General features: G+C 35.3%; 1 protein-coding gene across 1 annotated transcript in view; it reads right to left on the bottom strand.

The window, feature by feature from the left end:
- Positions 1–19625, bottom strand: part of YTHDC1 (YTH N6-methyladenosine RNA binding protein C1) — a 36331-nt gene that overhangs the window by 15512 nt on the left and 1194 nt on the right. Inside the window, exons 3-11 of the mRNA XM_077750711.1 lie at positions 19400–19514; positions 10393–10494; positions 9439–9770; positions 8888–9317; positions 3980–4069; positions 3460–3513; positions 2807–2901; positions 1202–1310; positions 1007–1124 (exon numbers count right to left, since the gene is read on the bottom strand). Coding sequence (XP_077606837.1) covers positions 1007–1124; positions 1202–1310; positions 2807–2901; positions 3460–3513; positions 3980–4069; positions 8888–9317; positions 9439–9770; positions 10393–10494; positions 19400–19514 — 1445 coding nt within the window. The remainder of the gene's footprint in view (positions 1–1006; positions 1125–1201; positions 1311–2806; positions 2902–3459; positions 3514–3979; positions 4070–8887; positions 9318–9438; positions 9771–10392; positions 10495–19399; positions 19515–19625) is intronic.

Genomic DNA, 19625 nt, shown 5'->3' with positions numbered 1-19625 from the left:
CAAAGTTTGTATTCACCTAAATTTATTTCTTTAATAATTTTCTAACAATGCATACTCAGTTAAGAACATAAAAATTATTTTAATAACTCAGTTATTTCTAATAAACATATTTAAATCTTAATTACACCATTCGTAGGGATTTTAAATTTTTAAGTAGCCACTTACACATTTTATATTTATAGAACATCTCCTTTTGGACAGCAACATTGCAGATACTCAGTACATTTAATCACACATTTTCAAAATATAATGCCAACTAAATATGTTTTGCTAACTTCCTTACAAAAAAGTACTTGTTCACAACTAAATTAGTTACCTCCAAAATATGAGCCAAGCTAAAGAGTAGCTATTTTCCTATTTCAGTTACTAACTAACATGTTAAATCACCAAAATCACATAAATCTTTCCAGGTAACATTCCAGCCAATTGTCTAATTCATGACAAACTTACTGCTATATTACTAATACAGAGTACAAATGAACTACATAAAACTCTTGACTACACATCAAGAGTAATACATCCTATATGAGATTATAAAGACAGTGAACAAGATAAGCAAAACCTATTGATGTTAATTTTTACTTTAACACTGTTAAATTTTTTGGATCCAAATCAGCCTAAGAATGAGACTGAAAAGGGGCGCCTGGGTGGCTCAGTCGGTTAAGCGTCCGGCTTCGGCTCAGGTCATGATCTCGCAGGTCATGGGTTCGAGCCCCGCATCGGGCTCTGTGCTGACAGCCAGCTCAGAACCTGGAGACTGCTTCAGATTCTGTATCTCCCTCTCTCTCTGACCCTCCCCTGCTCATGCTCTCTCTCTCTCTCTCAGAAATAAATAAAACATTAAAAAAAAATTTTTAATTTAAAAAAAAAAAAGAACGAGACCGAAAAAAGAGAGTATAATCATGAAAATAAATTAAAGCTAAACAACTGTGGAGTTTTAACATTACTACCAACTGGCAGCCATTTAGTGTAGATTTAATTAACTACACTAAAATATATAATTTACCTGCAAATCCAGTCAATTTTAAAAACTCCTCCCAACATTTTGGCATTCATTCCTGCTGGAAGCACCCAATGTATAGGGGATCCTCCATGATGTGACTCTGAAGAAAGTCTTGCAAATCCTAAGGGGATCAAAATCACAATAAATAGGTGCTAACATAAATGATGTTTTTATATATCCAAATTATTTTATTCTTACCTTGAAATTTTCCACTCTCTCTGACAGAAAATATTAAGATAACACTCCTTGCAGATCTGAAAGCAGCATTTAATTTCTTCTCATTTACTGGCAGCGTGGACCAAACACCCTACACAAATGATGTAAAGATGAGACTGAAATTAATGCAAATCTTTCATCATTGCAATTATGTCTGGAAAAGACCAAGGCTACTAATACTGTTGTATTTTAAATTCAAGTAAGCCGTCATTAAGAAAGGTCTTACTTATCAGCAATCAAAATAATGTACTAATTTAAAAACTCAGAAAAATTATGAAGAAAATTCACAACCTTAACAAAATCATTAAAGATTTTAGAGGGAGGATGTCAAGTCTTATGAGCTAGATACAATTCTATGTAACAGAAACAACCACCTATAATTACTTTAGTATCACAACCATTTACTACGGTAAAAACATGCTTGAAAGTGAATCACAACATGCGATTCACAACATGTACATTTTTCTCCTTAAAAAACTGGCTAATCAGAATAATTAAAAATACTGTATTGGTAAATTCTAAGTGGAGAATTTCTATCCAGTTTCTAGTATTTTCTCATTTTTCCTATTTAAGTTCAAATTTTTATGCATTAATAGTTTGACTAAAGAGGTCTCTGTTGTACACAAAGCAGACCAAAGTTATTAATTTCTAAAATATTTTAATCTATTACTTGTTCATGAAAAAAGATTAAAAGAAATAGCATGGTAAGGTAAAGCCGAGGCTCTAATTCAGTCAATCTAGTCATACAAACTAGATCTCATGCATACTAAGTGCTTAATTACTTCTGCCTAAATTTACTCTAGCAGAGGAACAGAATAAACTTCCACCAGATAGCTATTTGGTTTATTATTTCATCTAGTTTGATGGGTAATCACTGATGTAATAAATGTAAGATAGTAACACTGACAAAAATATAGTTAGAAAAATTCATTAATTTTCTAAAAATCAGTAGAGGCCATAACAATTCATTTTAAATCAAAAAAAAGAAAAATTGTATAATGATGTAACAAACATAGGTACTTCTGTAGCAAAAACATAAAAGAAAATTCCTATCTTACAACATCCTAACAGCAATTGGATATATATATACTTTTTGTAAAGCCTTGCCTGGGTGGGCCTTTAAGCTAACTTTCCCTTTTCTTCTAAATCCAAGTGATGTTACTTGTAAAAATAAAAGACACTCTCCGCAAAAGAATGACTGCTTTTCAAGAACATCTCAAGGTGTAAAACTAGCATCAATATAAAACAAAAAATGGTTAATTATAGAAACTTTTTAAAAAGTTCAGGAAGTTAGCAGCTGAATGTAAAAACACAAAAATCAAAAGAAATACTTTTTACAGTATAAAACATACATACTCTTCTATACCAAATATTTTGACTTCTAAAATCATCTTTAAGACTCAAAAGAAAACTCAAATTACTATTACATTACCTATGTGGCCACAAAGCAGACCCTAAGTGGCAAATGGGCTGTAGATATTTATAGCTCTAATGAAAATCACAGTATACTACTCAAGATACTCAAGTCTACCTTTCCACTTAAAATTTTCAAGATTGGGATAGTTTCAACAGAACTGATGCTAATACCTTAGCTTTGGCAAGAGACACATTCTCATGGTTGTTACTCTTTATGAGAAAAAATCTTGCATCCTGTAGGACATATTTGAGCTTACTGGTTTGATCTGAAAAAAAGAAACCCAAACTGATTAACCAGAGGCTATTTATCACAGAGGTGTAAACTGTACTAAAATTAGCCCTCCACAACCCAGCTAAACTTTTAAAATTCTTAATCACCCATTCAACCTGGAAAGCTAAGCCACAACACATAATAGAGCAAAGCTAAGAAGAGACACCAGCATTCTGCAAGAAGTTAAACCTAATCTAGTGATGTTCCGATATATCAGATTCATATATAAGTATGAAAATGGCTACAAATTTTATAGAGTTCTTTTCCAAGATCATTCATTTAAATAGACCATTATGCTATTAAAAACATATATACTATCCACGGTGTCCAAAGCTATAAAATATCCTAAGATTTTTGTTACTGTTCTAATAGGTATGCAATAAGAAGTATATGTGGAGCTGTCTCTATGTAAAACTACATTATTAATTTTTTTCTTTAATGTAATATATCAGAACATTACTACATTAAAACCAACCATTAATGAAGAACTAATAAGGCAAAATAATGACTTTATGCAGCATGCAATGAAAACAATTTCAAATTTAAATGATACCTTTTCGGACAGCACGAACGGAAGATGATAATTTCTCATGCTTCTTTTCTGAACCTGTATTTAGCCAAAGTACATTTGTTCAGATTGAGCTTTAATAGAGATAAGACAAAATTTCTACAGTCTTGTCACATAAAGTTCTCATTCAAGACAAATTATTCTTCCTGGCGCACCCACACACACAAAAAAATACTTCTCAATGTGTACGAGTGTTTGGTTTTTTGGGTTGTTTGGATTTTTTAAAAATATGTATATTTGAACAGTTTCCCACTCAGAAAACTAGTCACTGAATCATCATCTTCCAAGAAAAAAAAAGTGAAATTCCACTTAAGCAGTAACAGAACAGGATTAAAATAATAAGAAAAAGCTTAGTTTCCTCTAGAATTATTACACTGAACATGCCAAAAATCAATACTAATGAACATCAACAAGTTCACACTAAACTACAGCCTTCACACTTTCTACAGCAAATTACATCGGAATCAGTCAGCTGTGACCACAAGTAAAAGTAAAATGAGGATACCTGCATAGGACTCTGATGCAGAGCTTCCACTTCTATCAAAAACAATTGGAGAGATGCCTCTAGCTCTCTTCCTTTCCTTCTTTTTCTCATCTAAAAAGAATTCGAATGAGATTTTTAAAAACATTACAAGACAGGTACTCAAACAAGAACATATAATGTGCCTGATTTCTGCACCATCTCTAATAGTCATTGCTAATCTCTCCCCTGATCCCTCAATTTCCTCAGAAGGTGTTCCACTTCAAAGATACTGTTCAAACACAGAAACGTGTCTCCCGCCAACTTAAATTAAAAACACATGGCCATAATTGAGAACTACTTATTCTATATATAAAGGTAGTCTTAAATAAAGTTTTCCAAGAGGGGGGGAAATCTGCAAACATAACTTTTATTTAAGTAAAATATACTATTTCTTTCTATGTATCAGGTACCACTGTTCCCAGTCTCTTTCTAAAAAGTGTACTATCATTCTTCATTACAATTCCAACTCTGATTCTTAGGTGTCTGATGAACCTGAGAACCCAAAGCTTCAACGTAAAATAATTAATAATACACTAGAGAAAGTTAGTGATTCTTCTTCTGATTGCCACTGCTTGCTTGTGTGTCTTCAATTTCATTCTTCTTGACCACTTCCCTCTTGGATTACTCTTCTTCTTTTCAAATTCAATTTAAAGTTTATTCCTAAAATCTTATTGACAGCCTATGTATTTCTACTAAAAAGCTAGGAATCTTCAATGGACAGAAAAGATTTACAATACCTGTCACTTAAGAACCATTTTAAGTTTAATTTAGAACTTTAAAAGCTTAAAAACAAAGACCTAAAATGGAATTAGGCTCTCCTATCTCTGTCTATTGGTATTTTAATTAAACCATTATTAGCTCCTTTTCTTTCCTGCTAGGAAATAAGAAATAATATATATGGAGAGAAAGGCACAAATTTTTTGTATGAGAATAGTGGAAAAACAATCGATGGTCCTGCATAACATTTTCTATTACAGAATGACTATAAAGAGTTACCTATTTAAAAAGATTTAGCTAAATTATCTCCTTAATCCTCATAACAAACTCATGAAATACTTAAGGCCATTATTCTCATTTATTGAAAAGGAAACAGAAAAGAGGAATGGTTAAGCAACATGACCAGGGTCCCACAGTGCCTGGGTACAGAACGTAGTTAAAATGCAAGCACTCTATAACTTGAAAGTATTAAGCCCTGAGCTCTCTTCTTAGGAGCAAACAAACAGAAAAAGTATTTTACTACTGAATGGGGATTCTAGATCTAACTAGTCTGGGGATGGAAAATCCCAAAGACATTTGAAACTCCTTTTCTTTTAGTTTAAGCATCTTTCTGTTTTTTATGTTCTGCTAACTGCCTCTCCAAATAGACATAACAATAAGCTTGTGAGTGACACTGATTTTCCTAACAGAGGCCTGAAAGAGAAGAGCAAAGCAGCACATCTAAGCACAATTACAAAGCCAAGCCCATTTACAGCTAGTAACCCACTGGGGCATAATGGTATATCAAATAACCAGCTATAGATAAAAGCATTTATTTCCAAGCTGGTGTGCTTGCTTGCTTGCTTTAAATGATACCCCACTTTCAAAAGTTTTAAGAACCCTTTCCCTCAAGGCCAACTAGAAGACCTCAACTGAACACACTGAAGCCTTTTAGTATAAAATGATTGAAAATCTCACCCAAATAGATGAGAAACAGGAGGTTTTGTCAAATCCAAAACATGTCTGTTTTGTTCACTGAATACACATTCTTACATACTGCCTGGCACTCAGCAGAAACCCAATTCGGTGAATCAATGAATAGGAAATTCACAGAGATTATAAAGTAAACCCTTGTTAAATTTTTATTTAAAAATTCTAGCATGTTTCTTATCACTATTTCTCTTTGAATATGTAGTAGTCTAAGCATTATGAATATCATTAATGATAATACACCTCTTGTTGCTGCTTAAAAACCGCTTCAAATGGTTAAAAGTATCTCACTGATACAGGAAAAAAAAAAAAAGAAGCAGAATTAAGATCTTGCCCAACTGTTACTTTAAGAGAAAGCTTTTGAACTTTTTATTTTTAAAATAAATGCCATTGGAAATAACTCCCACTACTCTGAAGAGTTTATGATCTCCTCTCTCAACTATTATTCTTAGGCCAGAAGAACAATGAACTAATAAACCTTTAATACCACCAAGTATCACTTTTATAAAGAAGTTACTGAAGATTCTGATAAAAAATAAGGTAAAATAAACTAGCATCTAGAAAATTCACGACACAGACCTAAACTGTGATCACATGTTTAAAAATAGACATCTCCTAATTAAGCAGTTCCAAATCCACCCCCATTTTTTTCACACATTATGAGAAACTACTCCATGATAAAAAAAAAAAATAGTAACTTCCTGCACACTAAATAGTCTCTGAAACATGTCCCACATAAAGGATCTTTCAAAGGACAACAGTTCCCTTTAATAAGCGAAGTAAGAATTCCAGGTATCTCTTTTAAAACAATAAGCCTCTTCTACAAATAGTTTTGATATCAAGGTTCATGAAACTATTGGTTACCATTTAAGATGAAGTATCTTCTCCACAAAAACATGAAATATTATTAAGTACCTTGATACAGTTATCAGCAGCATCTAAGAGCTTGTTAAAATGGCAGATTGTTTTGGGGTGGCTGGGTGGCTCAGTTCGGTTAAGCATCCAACTCTTGATTTCAGTTCAGGTCATGATCTCAGTTCGTGAAACTGAGCCCTGCGTCAGGCTCCATGCTGACACAGAACCCTTCTCTCTCTCTTCCCCTCTCTCCCCTCCCCTTGCTCACGCTCTTTCTCTAAAAATAAATATTAAAAATTAAAAAAAAAAAAAGCAGATTGTTTCAAGCCCTACCCAATTTAAATAAACCACCTTTGACTTAAATAAGACAAACAAGAAATATTGCTCATAACATGGATATCAAAGATGGCTATAATAAAATATCCTCTACGCCATGGATGTTTCTTATATTCATCACAATAAGTGAACAAAGATTCATTCATATTGTCAGTCAAGGCACTTTTTATTCTCCATCCATTATTACAAATTACAAAAAAAAACATCATCTCAGGGTGCCTGGGTGGCTCAGTCAGTTATGCGTCCGACTTCGGCTCAGGTCATTATCTCACAGCTCCTGGCTTTGAGCCCTGCATGGGGTTCTGTTCTCGCAGCTCAGAGCCTAGAGCCTGGAGCCTGTTTCAGATTCCAGGTCTCTCTCTCTCTCTGCCCCTCCCCCACTCATGCTCTGTCTGTCTCAAAAATAAATTATTAAAAAAATTTTTTTTAAATACATCATCTCATCAGTTTGCAAAAAGTATAACGGGAGAATAGAATTCTACAAATTTTGGGGCGCCTGGGTGGCTCAGTCAGTTGAGTGTCCGAATTGAGCTGAGGTCATGACCTCACAGTGTTTGAGTTCCCTGGAGCCTATTTCAGATCCTGAGCTTCTTCTCTGCCCCTACCCCGCACATGCGTGCTTCTGTCTCTCTCTCTAAAAAATAAACATTTAAAAAATAAGATTCTACAAATTTTTACATCAAACTCAACTACCCATCTATTCAGTCTCTTTTTTTTTTTTTTTTAAATGTTTTATTTATTTCTAGGAGAGAGAGACAGCGTGAGCAGGGGAGGGTCAGAGAGAGAGGGAGTCACAGACTGAAACAGGCTCCAGGCTCCGAGCTGGCAGTCAGCACAGAGCCCGACGCAGGGCTCGAACCCACAAACCGCGAGATCATAACCTAAGCGAAAGTCGGAAAGTCGGACGCTTAACCGACTAAGCCACCCAGGCGCCCCTCAGTCTAACTCTTCAAGCCTCTTAAAATCTTGTCTAAATTCCCAAACCTAGAACTCCAGTTAGCAAAAGGTTGAAAGCACTTCAGTTGCCAATCACTAGAAAATAGCTGGCCATTTGCTCTATCACCTATACAATATTAAGAATGTGATCTACTAACAATGTACTATTAAAATAACAAAATTCTACTAATAATAAAGTTGTAACTATCCTACAGTAACAAAAGAATAGAATTTCTCTTATATTCCAAAGTTTAGTTCATTTAGTATATATAGCAGATCTGGGTGTGCTTTGACATAAGACAGCATGACAGTATGTGTAACCTTCATATAGTGATAAGAGTTCTTTTAAGTACCCTGACCTCTCTCTCCTTGTTGTATTCTGAATCTTCCTCCAAAAGATGGTCAACTACAACTACCTACCATTCCTATGTTTACATCTCATTGATCAGATAGGGGTAAAGTGGTAGGACAAGTAGTACTGAAGGAATAACCCAAGACAATTCTTAACAAATCTCCTCACAAGAATCTTACACTTTTACTCTCCACCTCTTGTACTTCTACACTTAAGTCTTGGGGAGACCCTGCCATTGTCCGTCAATCCACAGGTACAGAATTGGAAAACCAGTATGTGCTCCCAAGAGAAAACGAAAGTTGTTTTGATTTCTATTGCCAAATGACAGAAATCAAGAGGCGTCAGGCATGAAAACACTGTAATACCTAACAGACAGGTTCCATGTCAATATCAAGTAGATCAGACAGCAGTGTTTAAACAAACTGCTGACCAGTATGAAAACCTAAGAATTTGTAACCTTAAAACCTGAAATACATTTCCATATAGTGAAACGATCAGACTTCATTCATTTGGAATACAATCTGAAGTTGGGAAACACGTTACTAAGATATATTAAGTATTATTCAAATGTATTTCTAATACTCAAAGGCATATGATTGTAAAAAAAATTGTAAGACAATCTTATTAACACCCCACATCTCAAAATATTTTATAATTGAAACATGTTGAAAAATAAAATCAGGTCAATTTTATTTTAAGACAAACATACATACAAGTAGTAGTACCTGACCCATCTGTGCCTGAACCAGATCTGACAGATCCATCTGTGAAGGAAACGGATTCAGAATCAGAGTCGCTAGCTTCACTTCGAGTGTCATAATCATTTCCCTCTTCCTTCTGGTCTCTCTCATCCTGTTCATACTCTTCTTCCTCCTCCTCCTCCTCCTCCTCTTCCTCCTCTTCTTCCTCCTCCTCCTCCTCCTCCTCTTCTCCATCTTCATCCACTTCTTCATCTTCCTCTGCATCTTCTTCTACCTCTTCGTCTTCTTCTACATCTTCCACCCCTTCCTCCTCATTCTCAGTGTTGTTGCCTTGCTCATCAGAAGAACCACTGCTGCCAGTCTCATGGTCAGAGCCATATTCTTCAGAGTTAACTTCTTCCTTAGAAGACTGGCTGGATCTGCTTGCACGTCTATCCACTTCAAGCCCAATTCTCTGATGTTTAAAGAAAAAGGGAATCAGCAGTCATATAACAGATAAGGTCAGACTGAATATATAGTTCTAAAGCCTCAAAAAGAATTGCTTTCTGTTTTACATCTGCAATAACAATTACTACCTCAGAACCATCTGGTGTAGGGGATTTGGTCCTCCTTTCAGGATCCCTTTTCCGGAGACAAGTTTTTTCAGGTTGACTCTTGTAAGGTTCTCTAGAAGCACTGCTGGTTGACAAACGAATCTTCCGATCAGCTTCTAAACGCTTGCTTCTTTCAGATCTTTGATATTCCTCATTTTTATACTCTGCAACTGACTTTCCCTTTGTACTAACTATTCTTTTGTTATTGCTGACAGATGAGCTCAATGGCTTAGAAATCAACTGTCTTGAATGAAGAGAAGGCTTTTGTCGCTTGATGTCAGTAGATTCCATTCGGTCACTTTTTCTTTTTGATCCTTAAAAATACAATTTAAAGAAAACACGTAAGTGTTTTTTATGTATGCTATTTATTTCACCAAAGATTAACAGATAATATATATCAGAGAGAAAAAAAGGGCTCATATCTTCAAAATGTCTTCTGAAATATTTTTACTGCAAAGTTAATCATAAAGAAACCATAATTCACAAATGCTGGAATAAATTCATGTATTTGAGAAATTTCACATGTTTCAGAAGAAATAGATTACTTTTATTCATATTGAATTGGATACCACAGTTTGTTATAATTGCACTTTTGGTGTTAACTGACCCAAGGAACAAGAGCAAACGCGAAGTCACTTTCTTAATAAATTAAATCTCTATTCAAAGGTTTTAGGGGCACCAGGGTGGCTCAGTTGGGTAAACATCTGACTCTTAATTTTGGCTCAGGGCACGATCACAGTTCAGGTCATGATCTCACAGTTCTTGAGTTTGAAACCATGTCAGGCTCTGAGCAGACAATGCAGAACCTGCTTGGATCCTTCTCTCTTCCTCTCTCTGCCCCTCCCCTGCTCACTCCCCCCCCCCAAAATAAACATTTTTAAAAATTTTTAATTAAAAACATCTTATTTTAGCAAAAAAATTTAAACTATTACATACCCTTTTTCTCGTTTTTATCTTGTTCACTCTCTGGATTATACAGTTCATCATCCTGTTCTGGTACTTCAGTCAAAATATCATCTAGAACATTAAGTTCTCCATCTGAAAGCAGGACATTAAAAATAGAGAAAAATCATTACCATTAAGCATGTATCTTTGACTATGTTGGGTCTACATAAATATGAAACATAACCGTCAAGATCTTTTATTTCAGGATCAAGACATAACAGCAATTCTATAAAACCATAAAGATAAAGGACATGATGCAGAACTCTGGTCTACAAAGCCAGAGTAGTGAACACCTTCCCCATAAGGTATAAAAGGACACACTGGAGTACAAGAAGGAAATGCTAAGAACTTCTATATCTGTACCTCATCTTCTAATTTTCAATTTTGTAACCGCTTTAAAACATGCATAAAAAATTAGAAGAGAAATACTTGTGTGTAACATAAACACACACTTACCAAGTGTTACTTGGTAACAAGTATTACTACTCTTCACAACATACTTAGTGATTACCAAGAAAAAAAAATTTACAGTGGAGAAACCTGGCAGATTCCAACTTAACCAAAATTAACATCACCAACACTGGGTCAAATCAATATTGCAGATCTCCTAGCATGATACACTAGAATGAAACAACAATTCTGTGATATTCCCATCCAAAATACAAACTCTGGGGGCGCCTGGGTAGCTAAGTCAGTTAAGCATCTGACTTTGACTTAGGTCATGATCTTGAGGTCCATGAGATTTGAGCCCTGCATCAGGGTCTGTGCAGACAGCTCAGAGCCTGCTTCAGATTCTGTGTCTCCCTCTCTGTCTTCCTATCCCCTGCTCATTCTTTTTCTCAAAAAAAAAAAGAAAAGAAAATTTAAAAAAAATTTTTAAGAAATGCAAACTCTGAGCCTATACTTAAGGAAACATCAAACCGAAACAAAGGGTCATGAAAAAATACCACTCCACTAATACCGCTCCACTAAAAAACTACTCCGTATAAAAAGACACTATAAAGACATGATAACTGAATAAGGCACATGACTGGAAAACTAGAGAAATTTAAATAAGGTCTGTAGATTATAGTATCACTGTTAATTTCCTGATTTTGATACTACTATAGTTAAGTAAAAGAAAATTGTTTTTCTTAGGAAATACATGCTCAAGTATTTAGGGACAAAGAAGCACCACGTCTAAAACTGACAAACAGTTCAGGAAAAAAGTGTGTCTGCATATGCAAATATCCACATATATATACACAGAGAGATGAGAGAAGGGAGAATGAATTCAACAACAGTGTGGTAAAACATTAGTAACTGTGGAATGTAGTTGAAAAATAAAAAAAAAAATTTGTAGTATTCATAATCTATCTTGTCCAAAGTAAGTCAAAATAACATTAAAAGTAAAAGAGTATTGATGTGCTACAGAATCAAAAAGGTTTGAAACTGCTGGTATCAATTATGAAAAGTATAACCTGTTCGGTCAAGAGACACACTAAACGATCGTGAAAACCTACAACTTAGTTTTGTCACTGCATCCCCACCATGTACAAGAGGACAAGATAAGTTCTAAGAAATACATGCAAATACTACTTTAAATTGATTATTTTTAAAAATAATACACTAAAGTTAACGGTAAATGCTTTGAACACTTAAATATTCTGGTGCCAAAAATATCTTTCCAAATTTATAAGTTGTGGTAAAGGGGAATGTATTGATAGGCTAGGACAATTACATTTATGGCTCCAGCCAAAAAGCAAAGCCCATTCAAAAGTACAGCAAGCAGGGAACACCTGGATGGCTCAGTCGGCTGTGTCCAACTTCCTCTCAGGTCATAATCTCACAGCTGGAGCCCCACATCCAGCCCCACAGAGGGCTCTTGGTCAGCAGAGAACTCACTTTGGATACTCTGTGCCCCTCCCCCACACACCCATGTGCACACGTGTGCTCTCTAAAATAAACATGTTTTTACATTAAAAAAAAAGTATAGCAAGGTAATTTTTTTTTATATATAGCAAGGGTTATTAACTGACCTGAGGTCTATTAACAACTTAAATACGACTAAAATATCTCTAAAGGGGAAAAGAAATCAGAGACCGAAGAGAACTAAAATATAATGTAGGCAGGCTAGGAAAGAAAGCAAGGTTACACAGGATACAGGAAAACGTAACACCTTCTCAGTACTTGGAGTCAAACACAGTTGCTGTTTAAGAACATCAAAAATTACATTTGCCTGGAATGGTATGGCAATTGCTTTCTCTGGGTGGTAAGAGTATACTTTACTGTTTTTCTAAAATATATATACCATATGAATTTTTATTTTCACTTCTAGCTCTCTAGTCAGTAAAATATTGGGTCCAACAGATGTCCACAGAATTAACTGTACTTCTATAAAGAAAAAGTTGTCACAATGAAATAGGCAATTAAGTAAATACAGTGCTACACCAATCTTCTCATGAAATCACCAGCTCCATAGTAGACTTATCAACCCAAAAGCCTGAACATTCACCTTAAATTATTACACTTTACATGTGCTAAACCTAACACAGAATGAACTGCACAGGTTAATTTAAATCAATATAAATTTCAGGCATGTTTAGATCATAGTTTATCTATTTAAAAAAAGGTCATTATTGTTTTAAAAAGCCTTAACAAATAATTACTAATCAAATGTAGAGACTGGTTGCAGTTTTAAAAAGCAGCTACAAATTTTTAACATGACAAATATTAACCAATGTTTCCTTTTTCTTTTTAAACATTTTATCACTTTCACATATCATATAAACATATATGACTCACCAAAGTCATATCTTTGTTTTATCATCCATTACTTCAGAGATAAAGAAATAGAAGCTCAAAAATGCCAGGTGACCAAATTCACTTGTCTAGAAACATGGGGGTACAAGCCTACAGTTCAGGTTTTCTAAATCTAGAGTTAAATTAGATTGGGGAGTAGTAGAAAAACCTTTAAACAAAGTATAACAACAAAATTGCAAAATATTATTAAAAAGTTATGTGCAGTAGATTAATTTCAATTAATGCACCAGAAAGCTCTGTGTGACTGACATTATAGCATCTTGAAATATACTTTAGGATCAAACACTACATCCTCGCATGATGGTCTACAAATATTTACCTGTATTATACTCCATGACACCAATAACCTAACTGTAGTTTTATCACAACATTGGCAAACTAAGGCCTGCAGAACAAATTCAGCCTATGGCTTGTTTTTTAACCAGCAAGGTAAGAATAAGAATGGTTTCTGCATCTTAAAGGTTGTTTTTTAAAAGGGAGGTGGACAAAAAAGAATATGTGAAAAACCCTTCTGTGGCCCATACAGCCATAAATGTTATTTACTATCTGACCCTTTACAAAAAGTTTGCCAACCCCTAACATAAAGGACATTTTATTTATTTATTTTATTTATTTATTTTTGAGACAGAGAGAGACAGAGCATGAGCAGGAAGGGGCAAACAGAGAGGGAGACACAGACTCTGAAGTAGGCTCCAGGCTCTGAGCAGTCAGCACAGAGCCAGATGAGGGGCTTGAATTCGTTAACCACAAGATCATAACCTGAGCCGAAGAGGGCCCTCAACCACTAAGCCACCCAGGAGCCCCTTCATTTTATTATTTTTTAAATGTTTATTTATTTTGAGAGAGAGAGAGAGAGAACACACACACATGTGAGGAAGGGGCGGAGAGAAAGAGACAGAGAGAGAGAGAAGAGAGAGAATCCCAAGCAGTAGAGCCCAACGTGGAGCTTGAACTCTCAAACCATGAGTTTATGACCTAAGCCAAAACCAAGAGTCAGATGCTTAACTGACTGTGCCACACAGATACCCCAAAAATGAACTAATTATAAAGAAAGTGAAGATTATTTAAATACTCTCAAAAGCTACTACTGCTGAAGACTAATCGTCACTGGCATATCCTTTTCAGGAAAAAATAATTCTAATTATTCTCTAGCATGACCTTTAAACTACCTAAGTAAATTTATTTTTATTTTAAAATTTTTAATAAATATTTTTTAATAAAGAGTTTTCAGTCACTCTTTTTCCTAAAATTATACACTAATACTGTACAAATATTCATATACATTCAATTCCCTCTTAGCAGCTTGACAGCAGCACCCCAACCGAAGAATATTAATACTAAAATTAACAAAGTTTAGTAAATGTCATTAAGAAGAGTTCTATGCACACACAATTCATGTACTACAAATATAACCCTAGTATGTATTTCTATGATATAAAGCATTTCACACTGTTTTTTTGATAAATCTACATAAAGAATACAGTATTTTTTCCCAAGTTATTTTAAAAACTCAAAAACTGTTTAAGGTTTCATTCACAACAGAATGAATTTTGTCACAGTGAATTAGCTCAAATTAAATGAAATTACTCATTAAATAGTATTTCTATTTACAGCTAAAATTCAAATCCACCCAAACGTTATACCCTAACAGTATATATGAATCTAGCTATTGGACACAGTTTTGAAAACCTTAAGGATGGATTGCAAAAATCCAGACCTTGCCTTTTTTAAAAGGACTATTTTGGTCATTAAAAACCCAGATTCTCACCTGAAAGCAACCTGCTGAAGCAGTCCTGATAGTCTTCTGTTAAGACACTGAGAGGTAATAACATGTCAAGGGTTTCAAAGAGACAAATCTGGGCTTATGCCTGATAAATATGTGTATTTACAAATACTGCCTGCACACAGCCGTGCTTGCTCTTTTACTTTTGTTTAGCCTAATGCCTACCATTAACTATTCAACAAGTATTTTATCTGCCTGACTCCATATAAGCCTGCAACTCATGAATAACAATGTTAAATAACTGCAAATAAATATAGTATGCAGGATACTTTGTGAAAAAGTAGAAACAGTAAGGACAATCCTACTCAATTCTAGCTGATTAACTGCCTTGAAAATTCAAGCACCATGTTGTCAGATCTTTCAAATTTTCAAGGATTCCCAAACTCAGATTTTCATTTAGAACTGATGGACCTAAACATTGCCTCAGAAACAAAGCAGTGTAGTGCTAGCTTAACTCCTCTGTGGAAGTGCAATCATCTGTGAATGTTTTGCATTCACAATGTATGATGTATATGAACTTCATTATCATCACTAGTACAAAGCAAAATCTTAGTTATCACTGCAAACTATTAGCGAACTGAGTTTTCCAGAGGTATAGGAGGAAAAGAAGAAAGTAAAAACAATCATTGTTTTAAAGCCTGTTCAAAACCTGTCAAGATGTTAGGACTAAAAAAAGACCTTCTTTTTTATTGTTTTATTGGGGGATTTATTTATTTATTTATTTTGAGAGCACATGAGTGAGCATGTAAATGAGCGAGTACCCACAGGTGTGCTTGGGGAAGGGCCTGAGAGAGGTGGAGAGAGAATCCCAAAAGCAAGCGTCACATGGTCAGCACAGAGCCCAATGAGAGACAGATCTTGACCCAAGCTGAAATCAAGAACCAGAAACGCAACCAACACAGCCACCCAGGCACCCCAGTTTGTTTTACATAATCATTGGAAATTGGAAATCTAACTGGCTTTCAAGTACTTTAACCGCCAGAAGTTTAGATATATAACAAGAATTCCAGAATGCAGCCCACAGAATTGAAATGACAGGACTAAAATCTCAGAACTATGCATACAAATTTAGTGCTCTTTCCATTATAACAGAATTACACTTTAATCTAAAAATTCCTGGCCCAGGAAGGTCACAAGCCTTAACTCCAGGGATATCAGTGTAGAAAATTAACCTCTATCTGAGTAAAAAGCCCATTGTTTTGGGCCTGGAAGCTTCTGGAAAAGGAGATACAAAGTACTATTTATTCGAGGGTCCTAAACAAAGACCTAGAGTATTTAAAGAAACCTGTGCGGTTAAGTATACTACACATTTCCTTTTACAACACAGAACTCCAAAGTACATTTTAATTCATTTAATATAGTTTCAGTGGGCTTTGACAAGGAAGCAAAATTTCCTGGAACCTCTTCTGTTACATTTTACATTAGACCAGCCTCATTCAAAACTGTCATTCCTCTAAATGAAGTATAGAGACTTGCATTTCCCATCACATCCAAATTTTCTGCTCTAAGTATAAGCATACAATCTGAAGTTTAAGGAGAGTATTTTACATTTTTTATCCTAATTCTATTATGAGTAAAACAAATACACGATTATCAAATACATATTCTGCTTTCTAAAGCCCTAACTAAAGTGGACCACAAAAATAAATTTTTTTCTAAGGACTCACTATAAGGAGAGCTAACGTATGTTCATAAAATGTGTGTTTGTATATATAACTGTGTGTACATATTTATATGTTCTTGCCTGTGTGACTGTGTGTATACACACACAATTTAAACTGACAAAATCCTTAGCTTTGGATAGTAGAGGTAAATGTCTCATGGTCACTTATGAACCAAGTTCAACCTTGCAAGTCATTTTTTCAAGGCACTGAGTCATGATTACTGAACACCAAAAACTTGGTGAACAAGACAGACATACTCCTGGCCCTCGCGGAGCTTTCCACTCCGTAATGTAGAAAAACATGTTACTTATGAAAGTGGTAACTCACTTTCCCCATTTTGGATATATTACATTTTTACACTGTTTTTCAGACAGAACTTCCTAAGACCTTAAGGAATAAAACGTATACAAGGTATTTAAAATAGAAAAGATTTGCATTCCTCATATAGAAAAACTAGTATTAGTATCATTCAAATCCACCTTTTGGACAAATAATCACCACAGGAATCAGAAAGAGTTGGCAATTCATCCGTTATTTAGGCTTCAGCTTCTAAGTATGGGTATTACAGAAGTGAATGTTTATCACACAGCCAATGTGCAAAGCCCAATAATCCAACAACTCCATAACCAAGTCTTCTGTTCTGTGACTAACAGCAAACGTCTGCAATTTAAATTCATTTTTCATCAAGATTTTACATCATTCATGAAATCACTTAAGGCCTGAGACAAGTCTAAGATTCTTAAAGGGCTTACGTTTATAATTTCATAATGTTTCACTAAGATAACTACTGACAAATATTTCATTTCCCACTTTTCCTTCCAGAAGATTGAGAAGAAGAGTGAATTAGATATTCTAACTCCAGCTATGAATATTCTAGCTGTGTGACAATGATCAAGTTAAGTGAGACACCCTGGAACTCAGTTTCCTTATTTGTCAAATGAATTATTCTGGAAATCTTCCCATTACAAAATTAAATAAACAATTCCAGAAAGTTTTAGATTTGCTAGCTTTCCCAGTAAACTAGAGACAATCTTTGATCTAATCTGTAAAGATTAAGCACTTCTATCAGAGATTTTAAAATAGATATAAACTCAACTAATGGGAATTAAATTTTTAAAAACCACACAAATGTGAGTGCTTTCAAAAGTTGGACAACTATCCTAAGTATTGCTAATAGGTGGTATTACATGTTCTTAAGAACTTTCATCACTAAATCCATTTCTAAAACAATTTTTTAAACATCACCTACTTTCAGGGCACCTGGGTGGTTCAGCTGGTTAAGCATCCAACTCTTGATTTCGGCTCAGGTCATGATCTCATGGTTCGTGAGATCCACCATTGCTTTGGGCTCTGCACTGAATGATAGTGAAGAGCCTATTTGGGATTCTTTCTCTCTCTCAAAATAAATAAATAAACTTAAAAAACTAGCTACTTTTCTTTCACTATGTGCTTTACTGTGTCTACTCTATCAACTGTGTTCATTTTAATGATGAATTGTTGAGAAGTACGGACTTTCACTCATTTTGTATTTGGTTTACCTTACCATCACTGCCACCACTCACTCCAACAGACAGCTCACAGATTACTTTCTGATACAATCAAATGTCGACTCAATTAATTCTTACTGATTGAAATCTATTTTAATAACTTAATTTACTACCAATTAAATGTAGTTTCTTTTTGTCACTAATACCTTGCAACCTGACCTTCACATTCTTTTCGTACCTCTCAAAGGGGTACATTTTTTAAGACTTAATAAAAGGTCAAACTACTACAACCTAATGACTGAACTGGTTTAAGAGAGCCCCAATTTCTTAAACATACTCCCACACACTCCACTTCTCAAGCCTGTCCCTATCCTAGAGAAGCTTAATGAAGCATGAAGACTGGTCTTTCTCTTAAGGAAAAAAATTAGAGACATCAGGGCCTAATGTAACCTGACTCTAGAATACATTTAACAAATCCCCACCTTAAGTTGATCAGCCTCACAGAAGAGTAGATCTGTGAGATATGGGTAGCAGCAGCGCCATATTTTTATTAACTAGAACCTTCCCAAAACTATCATGACAATCTTAAGGTTAGAAAAGACTCTAAAAGCAGCATCTAAACTAGACCACTCTCCAGACAGGTATTGACCCAGGATATACATAAACATCTGTAGCACCTGGGAGGTCGGTATTTCAAAAGACGTGACATCCCTTTCTACCAACATCAGTTTTTCCTACATTTGCTGGAACTGTATTATTCCTCCAGCTCTCTATAAATTACACCCATTTGTTCCTGGTTGTACCTTCTGGGAGCTAACACAACGTGTTTCCAGCAAAACAGTGACTAGGATTTTTTTTCTCTTTGCTATGTCTAAGTCATACAATTATCGCTTCAAACATCATGATTTCCACAATAAGTGTTCGAGGAACCAGAGGGACATTTCTTGTCACTTTGCCTAATAGTTAACAGGAAGAGACGCAAATTACTTGTAGATATTTCTCGAAATTACTAACCCACCTGTATCACTTCTTAAATATGCTCACTTACTAGACTACCAGCTTTGATTGTGGCATTAAGGATTTTCGAAATTTTGCCTAAAAGAAAGGGTCGTTCTGAAAATACGCATTACATCCGCATAATCCTACCAGGAAATAAACCCAAGGGCCTGCCACTAAGAACAGGCCCTCTTAGCCGCGCCCAGGACTGCAGAACGGAAGGAAAAAAAAAAAGAATTAAGATCAAAAACAAAAACAAAACAAACCCAGGAGAGATGAAGTGCTAGGTCGTACGGAGACCGAGGACGCAAGAGCAGGCCTAGTCTCTTCCAGCGGGTCCAAGTGTCTCGGTTGGGATGGATCGGCTCCGCGCGGGGCAGGCTAACCTCCCCAACCCCCACCCCGCAACGACGACCACGGCTCCATCGACCCACTCCCGAGCGTCGCCTCCGCCCGTCACCTTTCTCCGCACTAACCTTTCTCCTCCCGTCT

Source organism: Crocuta crocuta, unplaced genomic scaffold (assembly GCF_008692635.1).
Source record: "Crocuta crocuta isolate KB4526 unplaced genomic scaffold, BGI_CrCroc_1.0 scaffold1, whole genome shotgun sequence".
NCBI classification, from domain to species: domain Eukaryota; kingdom Metazoa; phylum Chordata; class Mammalia; order Carnivora; family Hyaenidae; genus Crocuta; species Crocuta crocuta.
This window is presented reverse-complemented; position numbering and strand designations above follow the sequence as displayed.